General features: G+C 39.9%; 1 protein-coding gene across 5 annotated transcripts in view; it reads left to right on the top strand.

Moving 5' to 3' along the window:
* The first annotated feature begins 6289 nt into the window (after positions 1–6289).
* The window catches only part of ADAMTSL3 (ADAMTS like 3), a 170216-nt gene continuing 154655 nt past the window's right edge, over positions 6290–21850 (top strand). For 2 of the 5 annotated variants that reach the window (XR_007778529.1, XM_018913899.3), the window contains exons 1-2: positions 6508–6735; positions 8431–8522. Coding sequence is in view for 4 of the 5 variants with exons in the window: in XM_018913899.3 (XP_018769444.1) it covers positions 8442–8522 (81 nt within the window). In the remaining variant the exon portion in view is untranslated. Of the gene's footprint in view, positions 6483–6507; positions 6736–7117; positions 7209–8427; positions 8523–21850 lie in introns of those variants that run through there. The other 3 variants (XM_030228420.2, XM_050978707.1, XM_050978708.1) reach the window with 3 other exon arrangements.

Below are 21850 nucleotides of genomic sequence, written 5' to 3'. Positions count from 1 at the left end.
CATGGTTTAAATCTGAAAATATATCTCTAGGACCAAGATGTGTATATCTGAGAGTTTATTTCAGCTTTGAAACCTCAGTCCTCTACAAAGAACACTGTGATCATGTGTCATTGCCATGCTTGATCATTGCATGTTACTGGCCAGCTGTTCAAATACCTTGTATGATTTTGGAACAGATACAGGACAAAGCAAGAAATCTGCTATTCTAAGAATATTTTTCCTTCTCTGCCAAGGCTTTGTAATAATGCAAACAAAAACAGCTGAAAGAAATAGTTCAAAAATAGTCTCAACCAGTTTTATCTTTTGTATTCTTTACCTACTCTCCCTGTGTGGGAACAGAAGGAGGCAACTTTAAAAAAAAGCATAATGAAAATCTGTTGCTGATTCTTTTCTATGTGACACTTTTTTCTGACTTCTTCTTTGATAATCTGTATTGCTTAGACCCCAAATATAGCTGAGGAATTCCTTCAGGGAAAAGCCTGTGCCATCCTTTCCTACTGTTTCAAGTTTAAAGATATATAGGAATGTTCCAAGATTAAGAGATTAAAGGGGGGAGGAGAAGGAGAGGAGGAAATGTGGGAAAAAGTAGACATCCCAGACTAAATCACAGTAAAAATATTATACAAATAGTCCTTTTACAATAAAATATAGATATGGGAGATTTAGACGGTATTAGTAGGTGCCACAAAGTTGAAATAAAACACATTGTATTTTTTTCCCAAGCATCTTAATAAGTCCTTGATATTGAGTTGGTGAAATTAGCTGAAAAAAAAAACCAACAATGAAGTAATACAATAAAAAGTAAGCTTTTTATTATTCTTTTATATAGGTATCTTCTAACTAACTCCAGCCAGGTGTAAGCAATATGTGTGTGTTTGTCCCAAAATGTTATCAGGGCTTCTGATGCACTAACAGCCATCATGACCTTGCCCAGCCTCAGCTGAGGCTTCTGCCGAACCTGTGCCCAGGGCTGCTGGAGTTCCATTTAAGCTCTGGCCGGCCTTAAACCCCACCCTTTATGTTCCCTTGTGGTTCTGCTGAGCTGTGGGCTCTGCTGGCCCATGGACCGATTTTCTGGCTTGGTTTGTACCTGCCTGGTTATTGTAACTTTGCTACGCCTTGGGTGATAGTTTGTTAGAGCCGTGTCTGCTGCATAATATGGTAAGGAGAAGTTTCTTGATAGTAATATCTATTCTCAGAATTCATTTTTTGTGACCCAATTCAAAATGCTTGGATTCCTATCTACTTTTCAAGGATTAAGTGCAGTTGTGGCTATACATAGTAAGAAGTCAGGCTTGACTATTGTGATAATGTTGCACTGACAAACCTAGGCATAAATGCAGAATCAGCATGAACAATGGAAAACTATGTAGCATTTTGGTATTTTTCTCTGGATAGTATTCTGCTCTGTAAGTCAGGAGGGTCTTTTCCTAAACACCCACTGGAAACAAATCAAGGTACCACTGGACATATAACACCTTAAGGAGCTAATATGTATAACAGTAATACTGTTTCTAATGATATTACTCTGAGGTGTTGGACTATAGCAAGAAATACCTTCCTAAGCAGTCTGTTTACAGAGAGCTGTTAGTGATTCCCATGTGACCAGAGCTAATGAGGTCAAATTGAGTTCTGTTGGCCTGATAATGGTTGCTACAGTACCAGAGTAGGTACTTTTCCCTGAGAAAAGTAGAGATCACCCACCAGAAAGGTTAAAGGGCAGTTTCTGTGTCATTGGCAGTAGCACACAGACATGGGAAAGGCCTTTGAAGAACACATCACTGTGTAAGTGATCCTCCTCTGCAGGACTCCAGCCTGTGTCTCTATTTGCCTGGTTAAATTAAGCTGTACAAGTCACTTGGCTTATAGCGGCTCTTGTCTGCTATGGAACAAGCAGCCTTCTATAAGATGGTAACAGGGGAAAAAAATTAATTTTTTTGTGGCCTTACCAGATACAGAAGTAAACAATAGTTTTTGTTTGGTAGAACATGAAATGGAGAAAATACACCAGAAAATAGCCTTTTGTAGGTGACGCTGGGCAAATTCCTTGCTTAGGCTGTCCTGGTCTCCGGCTGCCAGTGACCAAACTGCTCTCAACTGCACACACAGAAGATGTTGCTATGTGTGGTGTGTGTTGGTAGTGCTGTGCCCAGCACCTGACTTGCTGTGTGAAGGTGCACAGTGAGGTTCATCTTCTCTTTTCATAGACTCACTCTGCATTTCACTAGTATTCATCCCCATGTTGTATCATGCATTTCTTCCAATCTTTAACTTTTTTATTCCTTCTCCCTGTTTGTTCTTTATGTTCTCTTCCATTTCCATGTTGGTATGCATTGTGGTAGATGTTCATGTAATGACATGCACAAGTCCCTTGCGGCACACAGGCCACCTTCTTTGCTCTTTCTCTTCCCCAGTGAGCCATTACAGTGAGGGCAGGTCCTGCTGACCTTTGTTGCTCATGACTCACAATTTAATTGATTTCCTCAGAGCCCCTGTTTATTCACCAAATATTGCCTCTTCCACATAGCTCTCAGTAACATCTTGTTTTGCACAGTCACAGAAGTGAGTGCCATCACAGAATGGGGAAAAGAGGTCACTGTTGCATGAGAAAAAAGTGGTAGGCAACTTCAGGAATTCAACATGCCATATCCATAGTCTCACTAGGATATGTTATTTTGCAAGTAGAAAGAATATCTGTTAACACATAGCTATGTGTAGATGAATTGAAACTATTTTACCTCTGCAATGAATTTTTCATTTGACTTTATCTGTATTCAACCTTTATCAATACAAAGTCATATTTTCTAACTATGCCCCATATAATCACCTAAATCCTTTCTAAAATATATTTTGCCAACCCACAAAATTATCATAGAATAAGCATTTTGAGATAAACTTATAATACACGTATAACATTTTAGTTAAGGCTGTGAACTGTGTGCTAAAATAAAAAGTAAGCTTGTGGCATTTGAAGGTGTGTTTTTGCTCTTACAGTAGAGGATCTTAAATATGAAAATGAACCACAAGTTTCTTTGCTTAGGCACCAAAAGGAATTCAAAATACAAGAAAGGACAAATATTTATTTGAATACTTGAAATAGTGACCATTTGAATATTTTGTTTAGGCAATTCTAGAGTCATTTGAACACAAACTGAGAAGAAGACAGTAGTTTTCTTCTACAATGTTTAGATCTATACATAGCAGTTTTTCTCTTCTGAAAGCCTCAAATTTTTTCTCTACTTACTGTTGTGGTGGAGCTGTTTCCAAAGCCCAGGGCAAGGATCTACCTGGAAAGCAATGGGTTCTATAACACCAAGAAATGAAAGACAAGGTGCTGTGGCTGAACTTTATATCTTTTTACCAATAGAGGCTTTACCCTTCATAGGGTATAACATACTTGTAAAGGGTGACAGTGTGTGACTGTTCTCTGCCCTGGAGGGCTTGTTATTTCAGAGTAAACAAGAACCCTGTGCACATACAATGCAGGGCCAAAAAACTGATTAGACTGTGTCAGGGTTCTCATTACTCTAGCTACAGGAAATTTAACATTTTGCTTTCATTATTCAATCAGGTGCAGCTCTGTTACTGATAACTTTGAGATGTTGAACCAAAATGCAGTTTTTTCATGGGGCCTCTGCAGGATATTTCCAATTTTGCTATATGTTATTCAGAATGCTGATTTATGAGCCAAATGTTGTTCTGCACTATTTCAATGGATTTTAAATTTGTAGTTTAGCCAAACATATTTTCTCTTGAATAGTAAAGACTTTTGTTGCGATGAAAGAATGGCCTCCATGATCATCAGATTTGTGTAGTTGAACTTGGTTTGGGGAAATAACTATATACAAGTAGAATCTGTTGAAGAGGTATGTCTACCTGCATTTCAGGACAAAGATAAATAGAGAAGTGTTTAGTTTCTCCTTAAAATATGAATGTTTTCTATTAATGTTCAAAGAGGGAAATTTGGTGGTTATCATGGGATTTAAGAGGTTTTCTGTTTGGCAGAGTAGAGATTTAATTTTTTTTTTCAGTTTGGCCCTTCGGCAGCTATATCGTGCAGAATCTTTTTTCTCTGCTATTTCTCTTTGCACTGTTAAGTGCAACTTGAAATTTTCTGTTGCAATTGACTGTAAATCAAGAAATTACAGATTATTTCATAGTTATGCTTGATTGTGAAGACACGTCTTAAGTCTGTGTAAAATGAAGAATAAGACCATCATATTTCCAGCCCTCATCCTCATTAGAGCCCATGCCAGCTGTACAGATGGATGACATTGCTGTTATGTGTTCAACGGCATAATAAGTGCAAACATCCATATTTCACAATTTTATGAACAGCAAAGGCTTTAGAGTTGTCAGTTTCCATGTAATTTAAATTAGATATATTTTAGAAACCAGCAAAACCAAAGCACATGTGGATTAAAAAGACTGCTAAAAGCAAGAGACAAATACATCTGAACTGAATAGTAAAAGCATTGCTATAGTTTGTTACTCAGAAATCTTATACTGGCTCTGCTGGGCTAATATGGCATGAGTGGGAATTAAAAGACTGTGTGGTAAAAACTGCTAGGAAGATAATACCTAAAGCACTTGACACTGGACCAGGGATGCGCAAACACAATGTAATAAGCAAAGAGCAGAAGTTCTGCCTTGAAGAGTTTGTAATCTGTGCAAGACAGGGTAAGCAAAAGGGAGTGTCAAGCATTTTCTTAGAGAATGATGTTTTATTTTAAACTCAAGTGGTTAATTAGTTTTTGCAGAATTGCTGACAAACTTCTCCAGGTATGAAAATTAGGTGACCAGAACCTTTAATTTGTGGCCCTTTTAACTTTAGGGTGGGTGTTAAGGAGTTTGCTATGGAGCTGCAGGTGCTGTGAATTTTGAAGTGCTTGTTTTCAATCACATCTTGCCTGGACCACCTGAATTTCATTCAGTTTTTGTTTGGCTCAGCAGAAGAGGTTATGTAGACTTCCAACAGGAGTCAAAATCTCAAAACTTCCAGATTCACTGGACGTTTAGAGAAAAAAAGAGTAAAGTGGCAGGAGTGTATAGTGAGGCTGAGTGAAGAAATTAAATTGGATAAATGAGAACACAAATCAGCATTCAATGCGAATGACATTCATATAGGAAAATGCCCTGCTTTCATATAGGAAAATGCTTTCTTAAACCCCTGTGTAGTTTCTAGTAGTAGGCTAAGGCTATTTTTATGCTCCAAATATTGTTATTTTTCTGGTTGCTCATCTTCCTTGCAAAAAGGATGCCTTTAATGTAATGTAACCAGACCTATGGATTATGGGAGATAATGGAATTAACAACACTTAAAACACTTGAGTCAGTTCAGCAGCTGGGGTAGGACCTTCCTGATCTTTACTTTCCAAGGCAGGTACCACAAGGTACTTGTGTTGTTGACTGTAATGCTGCTTTCTGAAATCTCCTTGGGGTGTGAATGCTTGTAGGTGCTTACCTCTGTTTTCTTATGTGCTGTAAAAATTCAGACATAGAATCTCTAACCTGGGACCAGGATCACAAGAGGAATTAGGCATGTGTGTAAACAGCAACCTGGCTTGAGTTGCTGAATCTGATGTGAGCTAATCTAGGGTGCTTTGTACTACACGATTTTTCTACACTTAAATTTATTGCGGATGAACAAATGTTTATAATACTTCTATATAAGAGAATAGATATTCTAAGTAACGATGGTGCCAGCTGGGTACATTCCTAAGAAGACAGCAAATCTTGAGGGTCAGCTTCATGGCCACAGTTTTGGCAAAGGGAAATGTCCTTTCTACATGGCTAAATTCTGCCTTTAAAATTACCTGTGATCAAGTCTGAAGTACATGCTACCTGCATGGATATATAATTTTGGAAGATAATAATTTCAGGGTTATGACTGATGTCATAGTAAAAGGAGAGTTTAAGTAACTGTGGCAACTGAAATGGATGGAAACCCAGGCTTTCCGGGAAGCTGATACACTTTCAGCTGAGCGGTATTAGAAAAATGGGAGATCAGCTCCTTAGCAGCCCTCTTGCCTGTTACACAGCCTATTATCATCATGTACAGACTGGGAAGAACAGCTTGCCTCAGGTGTCCGGGCTGAGACAGACCTGAACTAGAGCGGCCTGTGACTCGGAGGAGGCCGCCCGGGCAGAGCTGGTGTCTCTGCCGGGTCCCCGCGATCCTTCGCGCTGCTCCGGGCCGGGCGTGCGGCTCTCCTGCCGGTCCCGAGTTCTGCAGGCTGGTTTCAGCAGAGGGCACTCTGTTCCTAACGAAAGAGGAGGCGCCTTCCCGTGCTGGTGAGAAACCTAAACAGATTGGAAAAGTTTCCAGTGCAACATATTTGAACAAACTCTTCATCGGTTATGTTTAGTTCACTGGAGCATATTTTTAACTTCAGTGGCAGGGATCAGAGCCCTTTCTCTACGTGCTGCTCTTAGCGGACCCGACGAAAGCCTGGAACATCAGTGCAAGCCGTAGCGCAGAGGTAGAGGATTTTGGCGTTCCTGTTTAGCCGCTCGAAGCTCAGAGGGAGAACGAGAGCAAAGCTGTCGTACGAGACATATTCGCCAGATTTACAGTAGGAAACCTAAAATTATTGTAGAGGGCAGCATGATTAAAGACCTACTCGGTGTGCGAGCAGATTTGTAGCTGTATAGTGAGAGTTACTTGCAGATGAGACAGAGGATGGTTGCGGTTTTGGAAGCTGCTTTGCATCAGATTCGGAGGCTGACTTCACGGTAGCTTTTGCCCCTCGGGGGAAGACGAACCACTTGGTCCCGGGCTGCCGGGGTCTCGGCCCCCGACATCGGAGCGTCGCCAGTACCTCCGGGGGGGAGCGGGGGGGAAGGGGCTCGCTTGGCCGCCCGCCCGCTCTCGCTGGCCGGGGAGGCAGAGGCTGCGCGGGGGGTGCCGAGCGAGCCGCGGAGCCAGAGCCGGGCCGGGCCGGGCCCCGCGCCGCAGGTGGAGGCGCCCGGGCGCCTCCGGCCGGGGCCGGGCTGCGGCGGGCGGGCGGGGGCGGCCCGCTGCCAGCAGCCTGTAGGACCTTGGCTGAGGCGCGGCGGTGGGCTGGAGCCTGGCGTGAGGGAGGGGCCGCCGCTGGCGGGGCAGGATGCTGCATCCCCGGTGCCGTGACAGGCGAGGCTCTCCCGTGCCCGGCCCGCTCCCCGCCGCCCTCCGGCCCCGCTGCGCGCTCCCCGGCGCAACTCACCAGGTGGGTGAGCTCGGCGGCCGCCCGGGGCAGGGCAGTCCCGACCCTCTGCCCCGAGCGGGATCCCTCGGCGACGGGAGGGGGGGCGGCCGCGGTGCTGGGCGAGGGTCGCTCTGGAGGATCTCCGTGAGGGCACGGCGGAGCGGGCGCTCCGGGAGCGCAGCACCGGCACCTGGGAAATACCGGAGCCTGGTGTGCTCTGCCACTTGGGGCTCTCGGCAATGCCTGGGCAAGGGGGAAAAATAATAAGTCTTCCTTCTTTTATTGTCATAGTTGATATTTTTGAACGACAAAAGCATCCAGGAGTGCTAATGATTTTGGGAGGAAGGGGAACTTTACGATGTGTTTGGTGGGAGGGAATAAAACGCTTCTCTTTGTGAGGAATCTTAATTATGTTCAGTTGAACAGGTGCACGAGCTGTTTGGATTGATGGTTTTCCTTTGGGATGCCTGCTTTTTTAGAAAGGACTACTTTATTTGAAGGAGAAGTTTGTATTCACTGTGTGACTTGGCAAACTCGTGGGTTGGTGGCTGAGGGGAAGGATGGTTGTTGGTGTGTGTATGTGTATTGCGGGTGCATAAAACTTGCACTGTTTTGAGATCACTCTGGTAGTGTATAGTCTAAGGCAATAAGGTGCACTGGCACAACAAATTAACGGAATTATTAATATTATTACATGATGGTGTTTTTGGCAATTTTAAATTGACAAGCCCTTGCTGGCCTTGTAATTGTGATAATCACTAAATTGATGTTTTGTTTTGTTTTCTGAACTATTATTAAGCCCTGATTGTTTAGTCTCTGAGCTTTCAAAGGCAATGCAAATGACTGCTCAAATCCCAGGGCTGGGCTTTCATCTTTGAATGGTGAAAGTGCTGGAAAGTACATCAGGAGTTCTATGCTCCTTGGTTTTTACATTCGCGAGATCAGGGTGGGAGGGTTTCCCAATTTAATCAATTCGCCTACGTTCAGGAGATACTCAAGCCTGTCCGCTGTTGCCAGCTTCCCCGACCCCTCATTGTGGTCCTTTTCTGTGCCCTAAGTGGAGCTGCCTCACCCTGCAGGCTGTGCTCATGGCATGCGCTGCGCCTGCCGCTCTGGCCAGCGCAGCGCTGCGGTGTTTGCATTGCACTGCTTCCAGCGGCCGGCCCAGTTTGCTTTAGTCATTGAAATTCTGGCGGAGCCCACTTGATTTTTGTTTGTAACTTGAAACAATTTCTCTCAGCAGAGCCCCAAGGCATGAGGATGGCCAGCCCTAAAGCCACTGGGCTGTCCTGGGAGATCACTTGGCTTGCTTTTGCTCTCTATGCTCACCTACAGGTAGGTAATGAACTTGTTGTCATTTCTGGTCCTGTATTAGGTGATCTTGCTACACACTTTGCCTTACTGTTTTAAACCAGAAAACTGCTGAAGGAGCTGCTCTGTAATTAAAAGTCTCCCAATGAGAATATTTTCCTTTCACCAAAATTTCAAAGACATTCATCTGGGAAGTGAATATTCTCTCTCCTGCTTAATACACTGTAGCTGACTTTCCCAAAGAGTGAGCAAAGGGAGATCTTGCCAGATGTGTAATGCCATGGGTCTTTCTAGGCAGCACAGCTCTTCTTTATCCCAGGGTGTTTAAGCACCTGATAAATGTTAAGGTGCTGTAAGTGACAAGGGTTATAGAAATACCTTGTTAGAAACATCTAAAGCATTTAGAAGTGGGTAGGTAGGGAAGGTGGCCCAAAAAAGTCTTTGCTCCAAGAGTTCAATGAGTAGAGGAACCATGGAGGAAAACCCAGTGCTGCCATCTGATCTATTGCCTGACACCAGAGCTAATCAGTTCCAAGAGGTGAATATTTCAAGAAATATGGTGTGCTGGCATGCTGTAGAGATAGCAGTGTTATAGTATGTCATTCTCTATACTGATAGTTCCCACAGCACAACATGTTTCAAGGATTCTTGAGTCTCAAGTATACATAAATCCAATTAATCCTTAGAAAAAGATAAATAAACCGAGAAATTCTTTTTATAATCAATAGGAACCTTTTTTAAGCACTGTAGTAGTTTTCAACAAAATAAATTCTTTAAAAGAGATCAGTGTTGCTGTGTACTGTTAGTACTATTGCAATGCTGAGAAGTGGAGCCTGATGTGCTGGGCAGGATGTAAACATACATCCTGAAGAATTTTAAATTGAAAAACAATACAGCAGGCAAAAGGAGTATGATGAAACTGAGGAGACTGTATTAGACAGCTGAGTAAGCTGTGATCAGTTTATGGTGGATTTTGAGGTTCAGGGTAGTGGGAATGAGGCTCCAGTGCATCCTCAGTAGCACTGCTGAGTGCTGTGATTTGGCAGGTGATGAACACCTCCTTTCTGTGGATATGGTTGCAGCTAACCAGTGCACTGGTTACTTGAGTAAAGAATGTGCCATTTAAAGTAAAAATTTACATCTCTATTACTTGTGCAGTAAAACACGGTGTATTTAACACATGTCTGAGCAGATAGGGCCACAGTGGGATCTGCCTTCTGCCTAAATGCTTCTTATGCAAGGACAAAAATGTTACAGATTTGCTGTGCCTGTTCAGCTTGTATTTTTGTGTGCAAGCAGTTGAGTGATTCTATAATAACCGGCCCTATAAAACACTCAGGGAATAGTTCATGGAGTTCAGTTAACAGTTCTGTTCAAGATAAGAATAGAAGCTCAGAGAAGGGACGTGCTAATTTTGGTTTTGTGCCTTTTGGTTATGAAGGGACCATTTTTTGCTTTTAAAGTATTTTTCTTGTATTTTTTCTTTCATATTTTTCTTATTGCAGAGCTGGAACCAGTAGTGGCATAGTTTCCTCTTCTCCACAAATGGTTTGGCATAGCTTCACTTGTCTCTTTATAATAAAAACAGCCCAAACACATTGTAGTAATCAATTGGCTATTGTGAGTAGCTTTATGAACACCAATCCAGGTCAAATTTTATGGTCTTGATTGTCCTTTAAAATACTGTAATCTGTTTGGCATATTTGAGTTATTAGCACTTAACCCCAATCTTGTAGGAGGCCTTTTTTGCTCCTAAGTTTTTGGTGTTTTATCACAATTTTAGGCACATTAAAGATATTTTATATTATTTAACATAACATTTTTGGTATCCAATAACCATTAATTCTTTAATTGGTTGCTTGGGGCCATACTAAATGGACCACACACAGTCATTTTACCCTAATATTGTACCATAACTTCCACTTCTGTTGTTTTTGGCTATTAAAGTGCTTATGTCTAGAGCTAATCAATTAGAAACAATTGGATGCTGGGCTAGGTCACAAGTCTATGTCATATCACTTATGTGCAATTGATTAATTTCATCCTGCTTGAGGCAGGTACAGAATAAAAAACATGACCATTTTAAAAGAATGTGGTGGAAATGTGGTATGAATGTAATGTAAAGAAAACTTTAACATGAGAAGTTGTGAAAAAGAGGTAGCTGTTCCTGAGAAGCAATGGAACTTTGGTCATAGGAGTCCTTTCTGATTCTTCACAGCATGGTAATAAGCAGTGAGGTGTTTAGCTGGGCTCCAAAATTATCTCTGCTCTTGCAGGTGTGCTGTGTTACAAATTTGACAAAATTATTTTGTAAATGGCAAATGAGTTGCTATACTAGTAGGTAAATTAGGTTTCCTAGGATAACCCAGAGAGTAGTTTACCCCTGAGCATTGTTGAGCTGGCTGATTGTTAAATCTGCTCTGTGACCAGGAGCTGTGACATAAATCACTCAGGAAGCGATCCCTTGTGGGTGAAGCTTGGCCATGTTCTTTTGCAAGTACAGAGCTGACCTTTTCTTGTATGTGCCAATATAAATGATGGAACTGCATTAGTCTGAAGCCAGTGGTAATACAAGCAGATTACGTATGTATGTTTTTCTTGAAAACAAACAAGATACTTGTCTATCAAATGGTAGCAGCAACATGGAATAACTCATTGTTTCTAAAATTTAAATGATGGTTCTATCCAAAGAAGTTACTCTGTTCTACTGATTATGTGTATTTGGGAATGTTAACATCTCTAGCATTGAATTTATTGCTAAATATTGTTTAAAAGGCTCCTCATTTTTCCTCACATTGTAGCAGGAGAGCTATTAATTCTACAGATTTTAGGAGAAGGTTAAGCTAACAAAGTAGAAGTATCCAAGCCCAGTTCTGCTGTTTTGAAGTGATCTCTTGAGTACACATTGCTTCATATTGGTAATTGAAAAGGCAGGATGTTCAGCCTGATAAGCAACTCTTTCTTAACCTTGTGATGATATTTTATTACACCATTCAACTAGATGCTGTTCTATTTGTTATGACATGTATGTAGGACTGTATATCTTTATAGTCTCACTAATGGATTACTGGCAGGAAGAAACCATGGCTATCAGATGTGTATGGGCAAATATATATCAAGAATTTTACACATGGATTCATGTTAGATTTATTCTCTGGTATGTTGTTTCCAAATCAGGAATAAGCTGATATTTTCTAAGGTTCCTATAGTCCAAATTAAACCCTCTACAAGTCAGTACATTTTGCCTCCAAAGACCATGGGGTTGGTAATGTGTGCAGAGGGAGTAACAGCAAAGACACCATGTCTGGGTATTTAAGAAGCATTAAGTCCTGGTTTCTATAGAAGGGAAAGTTTCATAGGTCATAAATTCATTCAATAAACTGTTGGTTGCTTCCATGATTTATGTTCCTGCAATCCCTGCCTGCATTATGGTCTTTTCTAACTATCTGTGATATTTTGGAAATGAAGGATATACATACTGAAAACATTATTGTCTTCAAAATGATTCTGCCATAACCAATCTGCCAAAAACTACCAACATAGTAAATGTCTTTAAGGCTGAGCTTTGCAAGGCCAAAAATCTGATGTCCATTATATGACATAGTGGACTTGGAGACCATCTTTGTGGAAAACCTTTGGATTATTGTTTTACAGTCACTAAATATATTGCACACTGATGTCCAGAAAATAGATTATGACCTATATGCCATACTACATTCTTAAGTCTCCAGTAACCCTGATCAGAAACATCAGGGTGAGATTGGCAAGTCCTGAGTTAAACCTGAAGCAGTTTTCTATTTCTGTAGGCAGGTGGCAATTCTGCACCCATCTGGAGTTTTGCCATCAGCCTCAAAAGGCCTGTGGTTTTATACTTAGTGTGAAGATTGAGTTGCTGCTTCTAAAGACAAATGACATATCTGAGACTCTCTACAAGTATTCTGACTTAAAATATTCATTGCTATTGACAAGGTTGCAACTCAGTGACTGCATTACCAGAAAACTTAAGCATAAGTTTCTGAAAGTGCTTTAAATTTATGACTGATAATGATTGCTCAGCCAGTGCTCATAGAATCTGAACTGCTGTTACCCCTAGTTTACAATCCAATAGTGGAATTGCCTGAAAAGTTGATGTTTCTCGTGACTTGAGGCACAAACTATGTACGAATACTTACTTTTTAAAATGTGTCATAAAAAATTAAAGTCAGCTATGGGAGAGAACCAAGAGTATAGATGTCACCAATGAAAGCACCCCTTTACTATCTAAGTTATTTGTTATGATGATAATTTCTCGTGAAGTTACACTGAAAGTTGGACAGAAATTCTCAGATGAGTTGTGTTGAGCTGCATGTTTTTGTTTCGAAAACCAGATATCCAAGAGTCTGGTATACTTAGAGAAGCCTCAAGAACAGGACTAATTTCTAACAGCTGCCAGTAGCTTCTAATTTCTCTTGAAAGAGTAGTCAAGAAATGAAGGAATGGCTCTAGGATGATCTTTGGTTTAGAAGACACTTGGATGCTTAGTCACTGAGAATTACTCATTCAGGTCTTCTTGGTGCAGCTGCATCCCTCATATTCCTTACCAAATTGGGGCATAAACAGCACTGAAGTGGCAGTTTTGCACAGTGCACCAAATTCCATTCCTGCCTTTGCATCACAGAAAATGTACATGATTGATTGTACTGATATTAAAGCTCTTAGTCTTCATCCAGAACTCAAGATTTAGCCATCCAATATAATCCATTTTGCTTCTCAAGAACATACATTGTAAAATCAGAGTCCTTTTTATTTGCTGTTACTTCTTTGACCTGTAGGTTCACATATTTGTCCTTATGCTCAGTTTTTATGCTTGAAGATTTTCTTTAAACATTTCTCCATGCTCGCCTGAATCCCCAGGAGCTCCAATGTGGCTTGCAATCAAGTAGTAAAGTGAATTCAGTGATAGTGGAAGCAGATTCATAATCATGCATCTATAGTTGATGGCATTGTAAGTCTATGCTGGAAATCTCAGGTATAACTTAAATCATATCGTTCAAATGTTTGACAAATGTACTTTACAAATCCATGTGTCAGTACAGTTTTTTACAGTTAACAATACTGATGATAATTCTGTGCCTGTGCAGTCCAACAGAATCACACTTGAACATTTCCAGTGTAATTCTTATTGGGTAAAATCTCTGCAAAACAGGGACAGTTTGTGCATGGTGAAAGAAAGGGTTTGTTTTTGAAGTACAGTTTGATAGTGAGCATAACATTCCAGAAGGGACATTGGGTACAACCATGGCAGCTCCAGAGAGAATACTGAGACCTATGTAGGAACTGTACAGCACTGCAGTTCCGATGTGCTCCATGCACTCACTTTGTCAGTGATATACAATAATTCCTTTAGGTTTTGAAGGCTTGCACATAACTTCCTTTCCTGTAAGGGGAGAACTTGATATTAGCTGAAGACTATAAAGTGTCAAGTGCCCTTGCATTTAGGGGTCAGTTTTCAAAATTCCCTCACTTCAACTTGTAGGAGGAAGGACAGTTCTGTGAACTCCTTTTTGGATGATGACAGCCATACAAGTGCTAAATTAATGCAGATAGAGCAGTATTTTCAGAGTAGTTTGTGGGGTCTTTGTTTTGATGTCTTTCAGTAAGACCGGAGATGTTAAACACAAACATTGTTAAGTACTCAATTGTGTTGGTAAATGCTTAGCTAGATTTTTCAAAACAAGGTAAATTTCAATTAACTTAACGGGAGCCAGGCATTAAGTGCCTTAGGCACTTCTAAAAAGTCTGGCTTAGTATTTTTTCATCTTATTTAGCTGATTAAACCAAAATTTTCACCCTAAAAATTCTTTTGAAATAATAAGTTTCTGGTGTGTGAGTTCTAGTACTCAAGTGCATATTTGAGAAGTGCAAGTACAAGTGTCACGTGTTTATAAAGAGAGGGCAGTTTTTGAGAACTTGGCCTAATAAATCCCTTCCAGAGAGCATATTACATAAAGTGTTTAGCAACAATGTTATTCCTGTTTCTAATTTTGTATTTATTAGATTTAACATCATTATGGAGGGAAAATGAGAACAATATTTTCAGACTGTTTTGAGAAATGTGGTTTCCAAGAATTGTCAGTTTGTCATGCTTCTGGATGCACTAAAAACATGGTGAATGAAAGTTAGCTCAGCAAAATTGTGAAGCAATATTAAAACTGTATTTATGATTGCAGTTACCAGATTGTTACTGTATGCTAATGATTGTCATTGGTGTGTTGGTGGGAGGTCCCAACTGCTTAATGAGACTGATTTGTAGCATTAAATAAGTGGAATGTTTGTTTATATGTAGAAGCATGTATTTCTGTGTTTATGTAATGGTGTTTTTTCTGTCATCAGGTGCTTTGCCAAAAAATTGAAGCTGCTTAAAATTTATAGGATGCAGTCTCCTGTTAGTGCATGCAAGCAAAACAGGGCAACATTTACAGTGTATATTTGTGACAGGACCTATGGGGGCTCACTGCATGGTAAATCGAGGTGTAGAGGAGAGTTTTAGTTGCCTGATCTCCTTTAGTTGCCTTTTAGAACCAGTGAAGTAAGGTGACTTGGACACACCTGCAGAATGTGAGGACTGAGGGATTGTGTTTCCTCAGTCTGGCAGTAAGTGTTTCCTGGCATGCACCTTGCTGAAGCTCTGAGAAGATTGCAGGAACTGGCTTTACTCCCAGCTGGCTGATTCAGCAAGAAATTAACTCCAAACCCCCTGTTTTTGTTGCAATTTCCCAGTTTATATGCGTGGCTGTTCCAGGCTATCTATTGGGATGGAGAAATGTGAAGGGACAGGTACTGGTTCTGATAAATTCAGATTTGCCTCTTCAGATGGACATTTAATTTTCTTTCTGACTACTGCAGCTTCTTGTGGTGTAGCAGTGGTGTTGAAGCAGAAGGCTGAACAAGTTCAGTGCTCTCTGTGGATGTATAACAAAAGAAATATGCTAATATGTAATTTGTCTTCCTCTCCTGAGAGTCTTCTCTTATTAGATGTTTTCAAGGTCACATTACTTATTTGGTGTTTTGTTTTCTTGAGTATTCAAATATTATAAAACCATTCCCTGGTTGAGTAACATGGAAGTTGGCTGAAAAAGCCGATAGCACAGTAGTGTCTTGAATATTGTCTGCTTGCTAGGCAATATCCTAGCTGTGAACTGCCAGGTACATGTGGCATATTATGCATTCTTTCAGCTGATCTCATCAGCACTTCTGTTGAAATCAGGACAGAAAATAGATCTGTTCCTGGAGAGATGGGCTGTGTGTGCTGTATGCTGTGTAGGGGATTTTGCTGAAGCCACTAACTGATGAGACTGCTTGAACAGGCTCTGGTTTTGCCCCCTGATTTTATAACTTTATTTATATGAGTGTAAGGTGCTTTATGTGACTAAAAAATTACATGTTTCCTCTAGGCTGGTCATTCTCACATAAGTCTTTTCATAGAACAGCAGTTAACAGTGCTAATTGGATGTTAGGAAATGATGTGAAAGGGATGTGTAAGACAAAGAGTATCATCCTTCGACTGTAGGAATTCTTGGTTTGCTTGTTCTGGTGCACTGTATACAGCTCACATCCTTTATGAATGGGATGGAAAGGTTAGGCAGGAATCAGCTGGAAACTTCTTTCTTTCAGTGTAAGAACTGAGGGCCTTTAAATAAAAGTACGAAGTGGGAGACTGAAAACAATGAAGCATGGGTTTCTTCCATGTCATGATAATGGTATTTGGCACTCCTTGCCATACTTTTTGAGTAGGTTACATGAATATCAGGGGAGATAGGATGAGTACTGGGAAGATCCACTTCACAGTACTATACAGATGAACCCCAGCAGGCTGGGAAAGTGAGTCCAGGAAAGTATTGCAGCATTCTTGCTCTGGACAATGTTGTTGGAAGCTGATAGACTGGATGGTTCCTTGGTCTGAATCAGTTCAGCTGTTCTTAGGTCATTTTTGTGTTCCTCAGGGCAATACTTGAACATCATTAAACTAGAACCAGATTTATTTTTTTACTTTAGATTTTATTTCTAGATTTATGTCACTTATGAATCACCATTTAAAATTTAACAAAGAAATACATGCTCCAAACTCCAGGAGTATCTGGACAATTGTCCTGGACATGGGAACTTGCTCTAAACCTAAATGGGTGCCTACATTCTGAGCTTCTTTGTGTCTGCTGGGAATATATTTTTATTTTTATATTCTTACTGTTTTTAAAATGCAAATATTTTTAGGATGTTTCTGATATATTTTCAAATGGTAGAATTTTAGACTGCTTTTTCAAGAATTTGAGGAAATTCAGGCTTAATTGCTTATTCAGGCTTAATTGCTTATTCAGGCTTAATTGCTTATTGTTTTTAAGCAAACACTAGTATTTTCTTGAGGAAGATAAATAGAGAAGCAGCTTCTGATGGCTTAGCTTAAGTTCCACTTCCATTATGTGATCAGTCCTTCTGTAAAACACAAATATTCCAGACATTTTCCCTGCATGGGAGAGCACTTGCCTTCCCCTCAGTGTGAAACTGCACACCCAAATGCTTTTCCCGTTTCCTTTTCCTCCCTCATCCAGTTAAATTTGGAACACAATAGGTTGGTTAAAACTATAAGGAAAACCTCCAGAATGCTCTCTTAACATATGGGGTTTTACCATCCAGCTGTTTATCTTCTGCTAGGAGGGAACTATAAATGTATTTTTAATGCCAGGATCTGGGCTTAAAATGCCATTAGTTATCTGGTGGGAATAGGTTTGAAAATTAGTAAGCAATTAGATCAGTGGGCAAATACATTTTACTTCATGTTGTAAGTCTCATGGGCCTTTCTAATATCCTGTTAGCATCACCTGTTCTTAACACCCAACCTTTTAAAGCTTTTCCCTTATGCAGTGTGACAATAAAAGGGAAATTTTTGTTTAACTCATAAATAAAAATTAATAATTTCATTTCAATTAAAAAACCCCCAACTTGCATGGTTCCTTCAAGGGAACACTAAGCTTTTCTTGGAGAAAATTTCTTCCTGTAGATAACCATCTTGAAAAGGGCCTTAGCTAGGATAACAAAACATGTGGGTTTTGTTCTGCTCTTTTGAACTTGCTTGAATTATATCCTTAGCAGACATCAATGATGCATTTGTTTATAATTGCTTATTTTTATTGCTGAATTTAGACCTCTGTGAGCCATCTGTAATGTGTCACATAGATGCCACTATTTAGAAATGGGGGAAATGTAGGAATTACAAACTTTCTTTTTACTATTTCAAATGGTAAGGCCACTCTTTGAGAATACTGAGGAAAAGACTTAATCCTCTTGTCCTGTACTGAGTGTCTCATCATTCCTTGTCTGCCAAAAGCTCACTTTCAATCAGTGATAGTATGAGGGCACTTTTACTCCAAGCTCTACGAGATTTCAGTTCTGAAAAAGATCCTTCATGAAGTTGCTGTGCCACAAGTGAGACCTTATTTTGTAAAATTCAGGCTTTCTATTCAACAGTACAGCATTCTGCACTTGAGTAACAGGTGAAGTCTTCAGGCACTTCTACTGAGACTTCAGTGGGAGTTTTTCCATAGGAAAAACGCATAGGAAGCAAGCTGAGGCTGAATTTTGGTAGTGCTAACTACTTGGCTGTCATATTTCCTGTTGTGTGGTGTGAAACAGTCAATCTCTTCATCATATAACTGCTAAGGACAGATGGAATTTAAAAGGGTTGCCTGCAGCTGTTTTCTTGAAAAATGGCTGTATTTGTTTCTCTGGAAAAAAAAAGGCAAAAATAATAAAGATAATTTTCCTGTTGCTTATAAACCTTGCAAGAGTGGAAGTGATTTCCATTTTTTTTCAAGTCACTTTGTTTTGTGTCACTGGAGACCATTTTATCAGGTGTTATTGTCCTTCCCTGTTGGCAGGAGCTCCTCTGAGCTGCTGTAGAGGCAAACATCAAAACTGGTCCTTAGACCATGTGCATTGTATTTCAGGAGAACTGAAGATGAGTGTGGAAACTCATTTTTTAAAAATTAATGTGGCTTTTGGTTAGAATATTATCTTCAGGAGGTGTCTCTGAACCTTTTAAGGGGTTGCAGTCTCCACTGCATGGTGCAGTTCTGAGAGTGAAAGAAGGGAGACATGAGCACACCACCAGTGAGGAAGACAGAGCTGAATTCTACATGTAGAAGCATTTTGTCTGTGCAGGTGAAAACTGACATCATGGTATAGGAATGTTGACAGTGTTTTGCATTTTGCTAGTTGCACTTACTGGAAAGCATGTGTTTCAAAGGGAGTTTTCAATTTTTATAAGTCTTTGCTTCCATATTAGCCCAGTCTTATTTTGAATGTAGACTTGAGCTATGAATAAAATTTAACTCATGGAGTAAGATTCCTCTGGCACAAAATGTGAATGAATAATGCAAACATTAACTAGTAATGTGTATGTCTGGGTCAGAATAGTCAAAGTCAGCCTTTAGGTTCCACTGTTACCACTCAACATTGCTGTATTCTGCAAGTAAGGATGCTGAGTTTGGATGATCTTCTCTCGAGAAGAGCTGCACTAAGGTGGAGAAAGCTTAGCTGGCTGCACAAAACCACCCTTTGGTTGTGGGAAATTTCCACTGATGTTATTTCTTAGTTCCAGATGGGTCTGTGAAAGAAGTGAGCCTAGAACTGGAGAAAAAAGACTAGCAGCAATGAAAAAGTGACAGTAGTTTTTCATCTGGAGAGTAATCATTTAGATAAAATTGGCAAAATTCAATTAGATTATCTTTCAAAAATAGGCTGGCCTCTCCCTTTGACCTTCATAATCCAATTAATTTTCCCAGAGTTATATACTATGTAGAAAGTTGGCAACCCAAGTTTCCCATGTCATCAACTCTATCCAGTCTCCTGAGAAAAAGTTTAAGTGCAACATCCTTGCACCTGCTAGCTCTTCCTCAGCTCTTCCCAAAATCAGGCTGCTTTGAACACGTTCATGAATTTATTCCACGTTACCAAAGCAGTTTACTGACTTCAGTAATTGGATTCCCCAGCTGATAGGAGACAGGTCCAGTTCCATTAACTTGTTCTTGTAGTGAAGGACCCAGTTCTTTTTCAGTGTCTGGGATAGATGGATTTGGAAGAGTTAGACATCTGTATTCTGAGAAATTACATCTGCATTTTTAGGTGAAATCAAAAGCACTGAGTCTGTTCCTTTGCCTGCCGAGAAAAGTTAGCACATTTTTTCATGAGGAGCATTTAACAACCCTCTGAAAAATACAGCTCTCTGCTTCAGGGGTGCAATGTCTCAATTCACTGCTGAAATTTTAAATTTTGTTCCTGTGTGTATGCCAAATGGAAATACATGCATGTGTAGCATGTGTGATTGCACTAAAAAAGTCTCAGGCAAACTGAGATTGTCTTTAGCTGAATTTTAGTCTGAATTAAGTGTCAAAAAGCTGCAGGTTCCTGATGGACTCTTTCCTATATATGTTACAGTGCTGCTGCATAAAACAATTATTTACCCCAGCATTATTTTTACTTGAGAAATTAGACACAATCAGTTTTTTGTACAGCTGAATAAGAATATGGGATGAGAAAAATGAGGACTGGTGCTTCATGTTGAAAGGTGGTGCATTTTGCTAGGCTGAATACCTGCTCTGGGACTTGCAGTGGCATGATAAGTTTTGTAAATTAGAGACCCACTTGCATGATTTTGTGTTGGAATTGACTCTTTTAATAAATTAGCTTAGGAAAAAAAAATCCTATTCAGAGCTGCACCAGATAGGTCAGAAATAACGTGTGAAGTGCCTGAGTAGGAATAAAATTTAGATTTCTTGATTTCAGTGGATCTTGCTTTCAGCAACTCATTACTCTGTGCAGGTATTTGTGTTGAAATTTGCCCAGTTCTCCTCACTGATGCTTGTTCTGTTCAGCTTTTAAGATGCTGGTGTAGCTCACCTGTGTCTATTGCTCTTTTTGGAGAGCTGCCCTCGCAGTGCAGTTTCCCTGGGCTGTCAGTACCTGAGGATCTCTGCTGCAGAAGGGATTGTTCCCTCTGGATTTGGTCAGGGTTGGTGAGGTACTCAGCTCCTCCCCAAGGCTCTGGAGCTGCAGAGGGCTCTCAGCTGGGCTCAGTCCTGCCTGCTCTGAAGGGCACAGAAGAGCTCCTGGTTTTCAGAGGCATGTAGGCTGAGTTGCAAGGCTCTCACCTAGCTGATGTTTTCCTACAGCTTGGTAATGTTTATTCTATATTTTTAATTTGTCAACTGCAAAAAAATTAATGATTAGTCTTAATATTCATCAGAACATTTCCACATAACCAACTGTATTTCAAATATATCTCAAATGTTCAGTTATTAATTGTCATGACACCTACCTATAACTTTGATTGTTTATTTCTAGAATCTGATTTCAAGTAGAGCAAGAACTGTACAAGCTTTATTGTTGGAGTGAAATTTAAACTTTATGGGATTAAGTGTTTAATAATATAATTTGCTGCATATGTTGCAAATACAAGCTGCTATGAATAGATCCTCTGTAAAAAAAAAACTTGATATGTTATGTATGGACTTAAATCCAATATGTTGTTATCTTTAACTGAAGGAAATTATAAGAAGAGATTTACAGAGGAGGGTTTATTCTATTAACTTTAATTTCTTGAAAACTTTCCTCAACTGAAGTTGAATTTGATTTCTGTATTTTGACTTTGTTTAAAATGTGCTGTACATAACTTCCTCTGTTCCTTGAATATTATTCTAAAAATAGTACAAATTGGCTGTTTTTCATCTACATGAGAAGAGAAAAATATAATTAGTAGCAATAGGTGGATTATTTATTTTAGTGGGGTGCCCTGATTTTCTATTTGTCCACTCACAGTAGACTTGGGGAATTAAGCACAAGGTTTCCTGTTACATTACTAGATTTTTTTAAGATGTAATTTCTATACCTTGTAAAGAACTGTGATGGACACCCTCCTTTTCCTACGTGTCTTAGGCCCCCAGCCTCCCAGGAAGCAGTAGTACAGGACACACTGGTTTAGAATAGGTATTGGTTTGGATTCTTATGACTTTTAGGTAATTTGGAATGACTCCATGTTTGTAAATGGCAGAAATGAAGAGTTTTGGACTATTTTGAGATTTAGAGACCATATTAAATCTTGTTGGCCTAGAACTTTTGAACTGGAGATTTAATTATTGTCCCACACTTAGTTTTAAAGTGTGTAGCTGCTTCTTAGAGGGTTTTATATAAGTAGGTAATCAGCAGATTTTTTTTTAATTGGTTGTTTTTTTTTTTTTATAGAATAATTTGCAGTCAGTACCTTTGTTATTAAAGCTGGAACAACACAAAATGTGAGAAAACACTGGATGCACTATCTTAAA

This window comes from Serinus canaria, chromosome 10 (assembly GCF_022539315.1).
Source record: "Serinus canaria isolate serCan28SL12 chromosome 10, serCan2020, whole genome shotgun sequence".
In the NCBI taxonomy this organism is placed as follows: domain Eukaryota; kingdom Metazoa; phylum Chordata; class Aves; order Passeriformes; family Fringillidae; genus Serinus; species Serinus canaria.
Note: the sequence above shows the minus strand (reverse complement) of the source record. Positions and strands in the feature narration are given on the sequence as shown.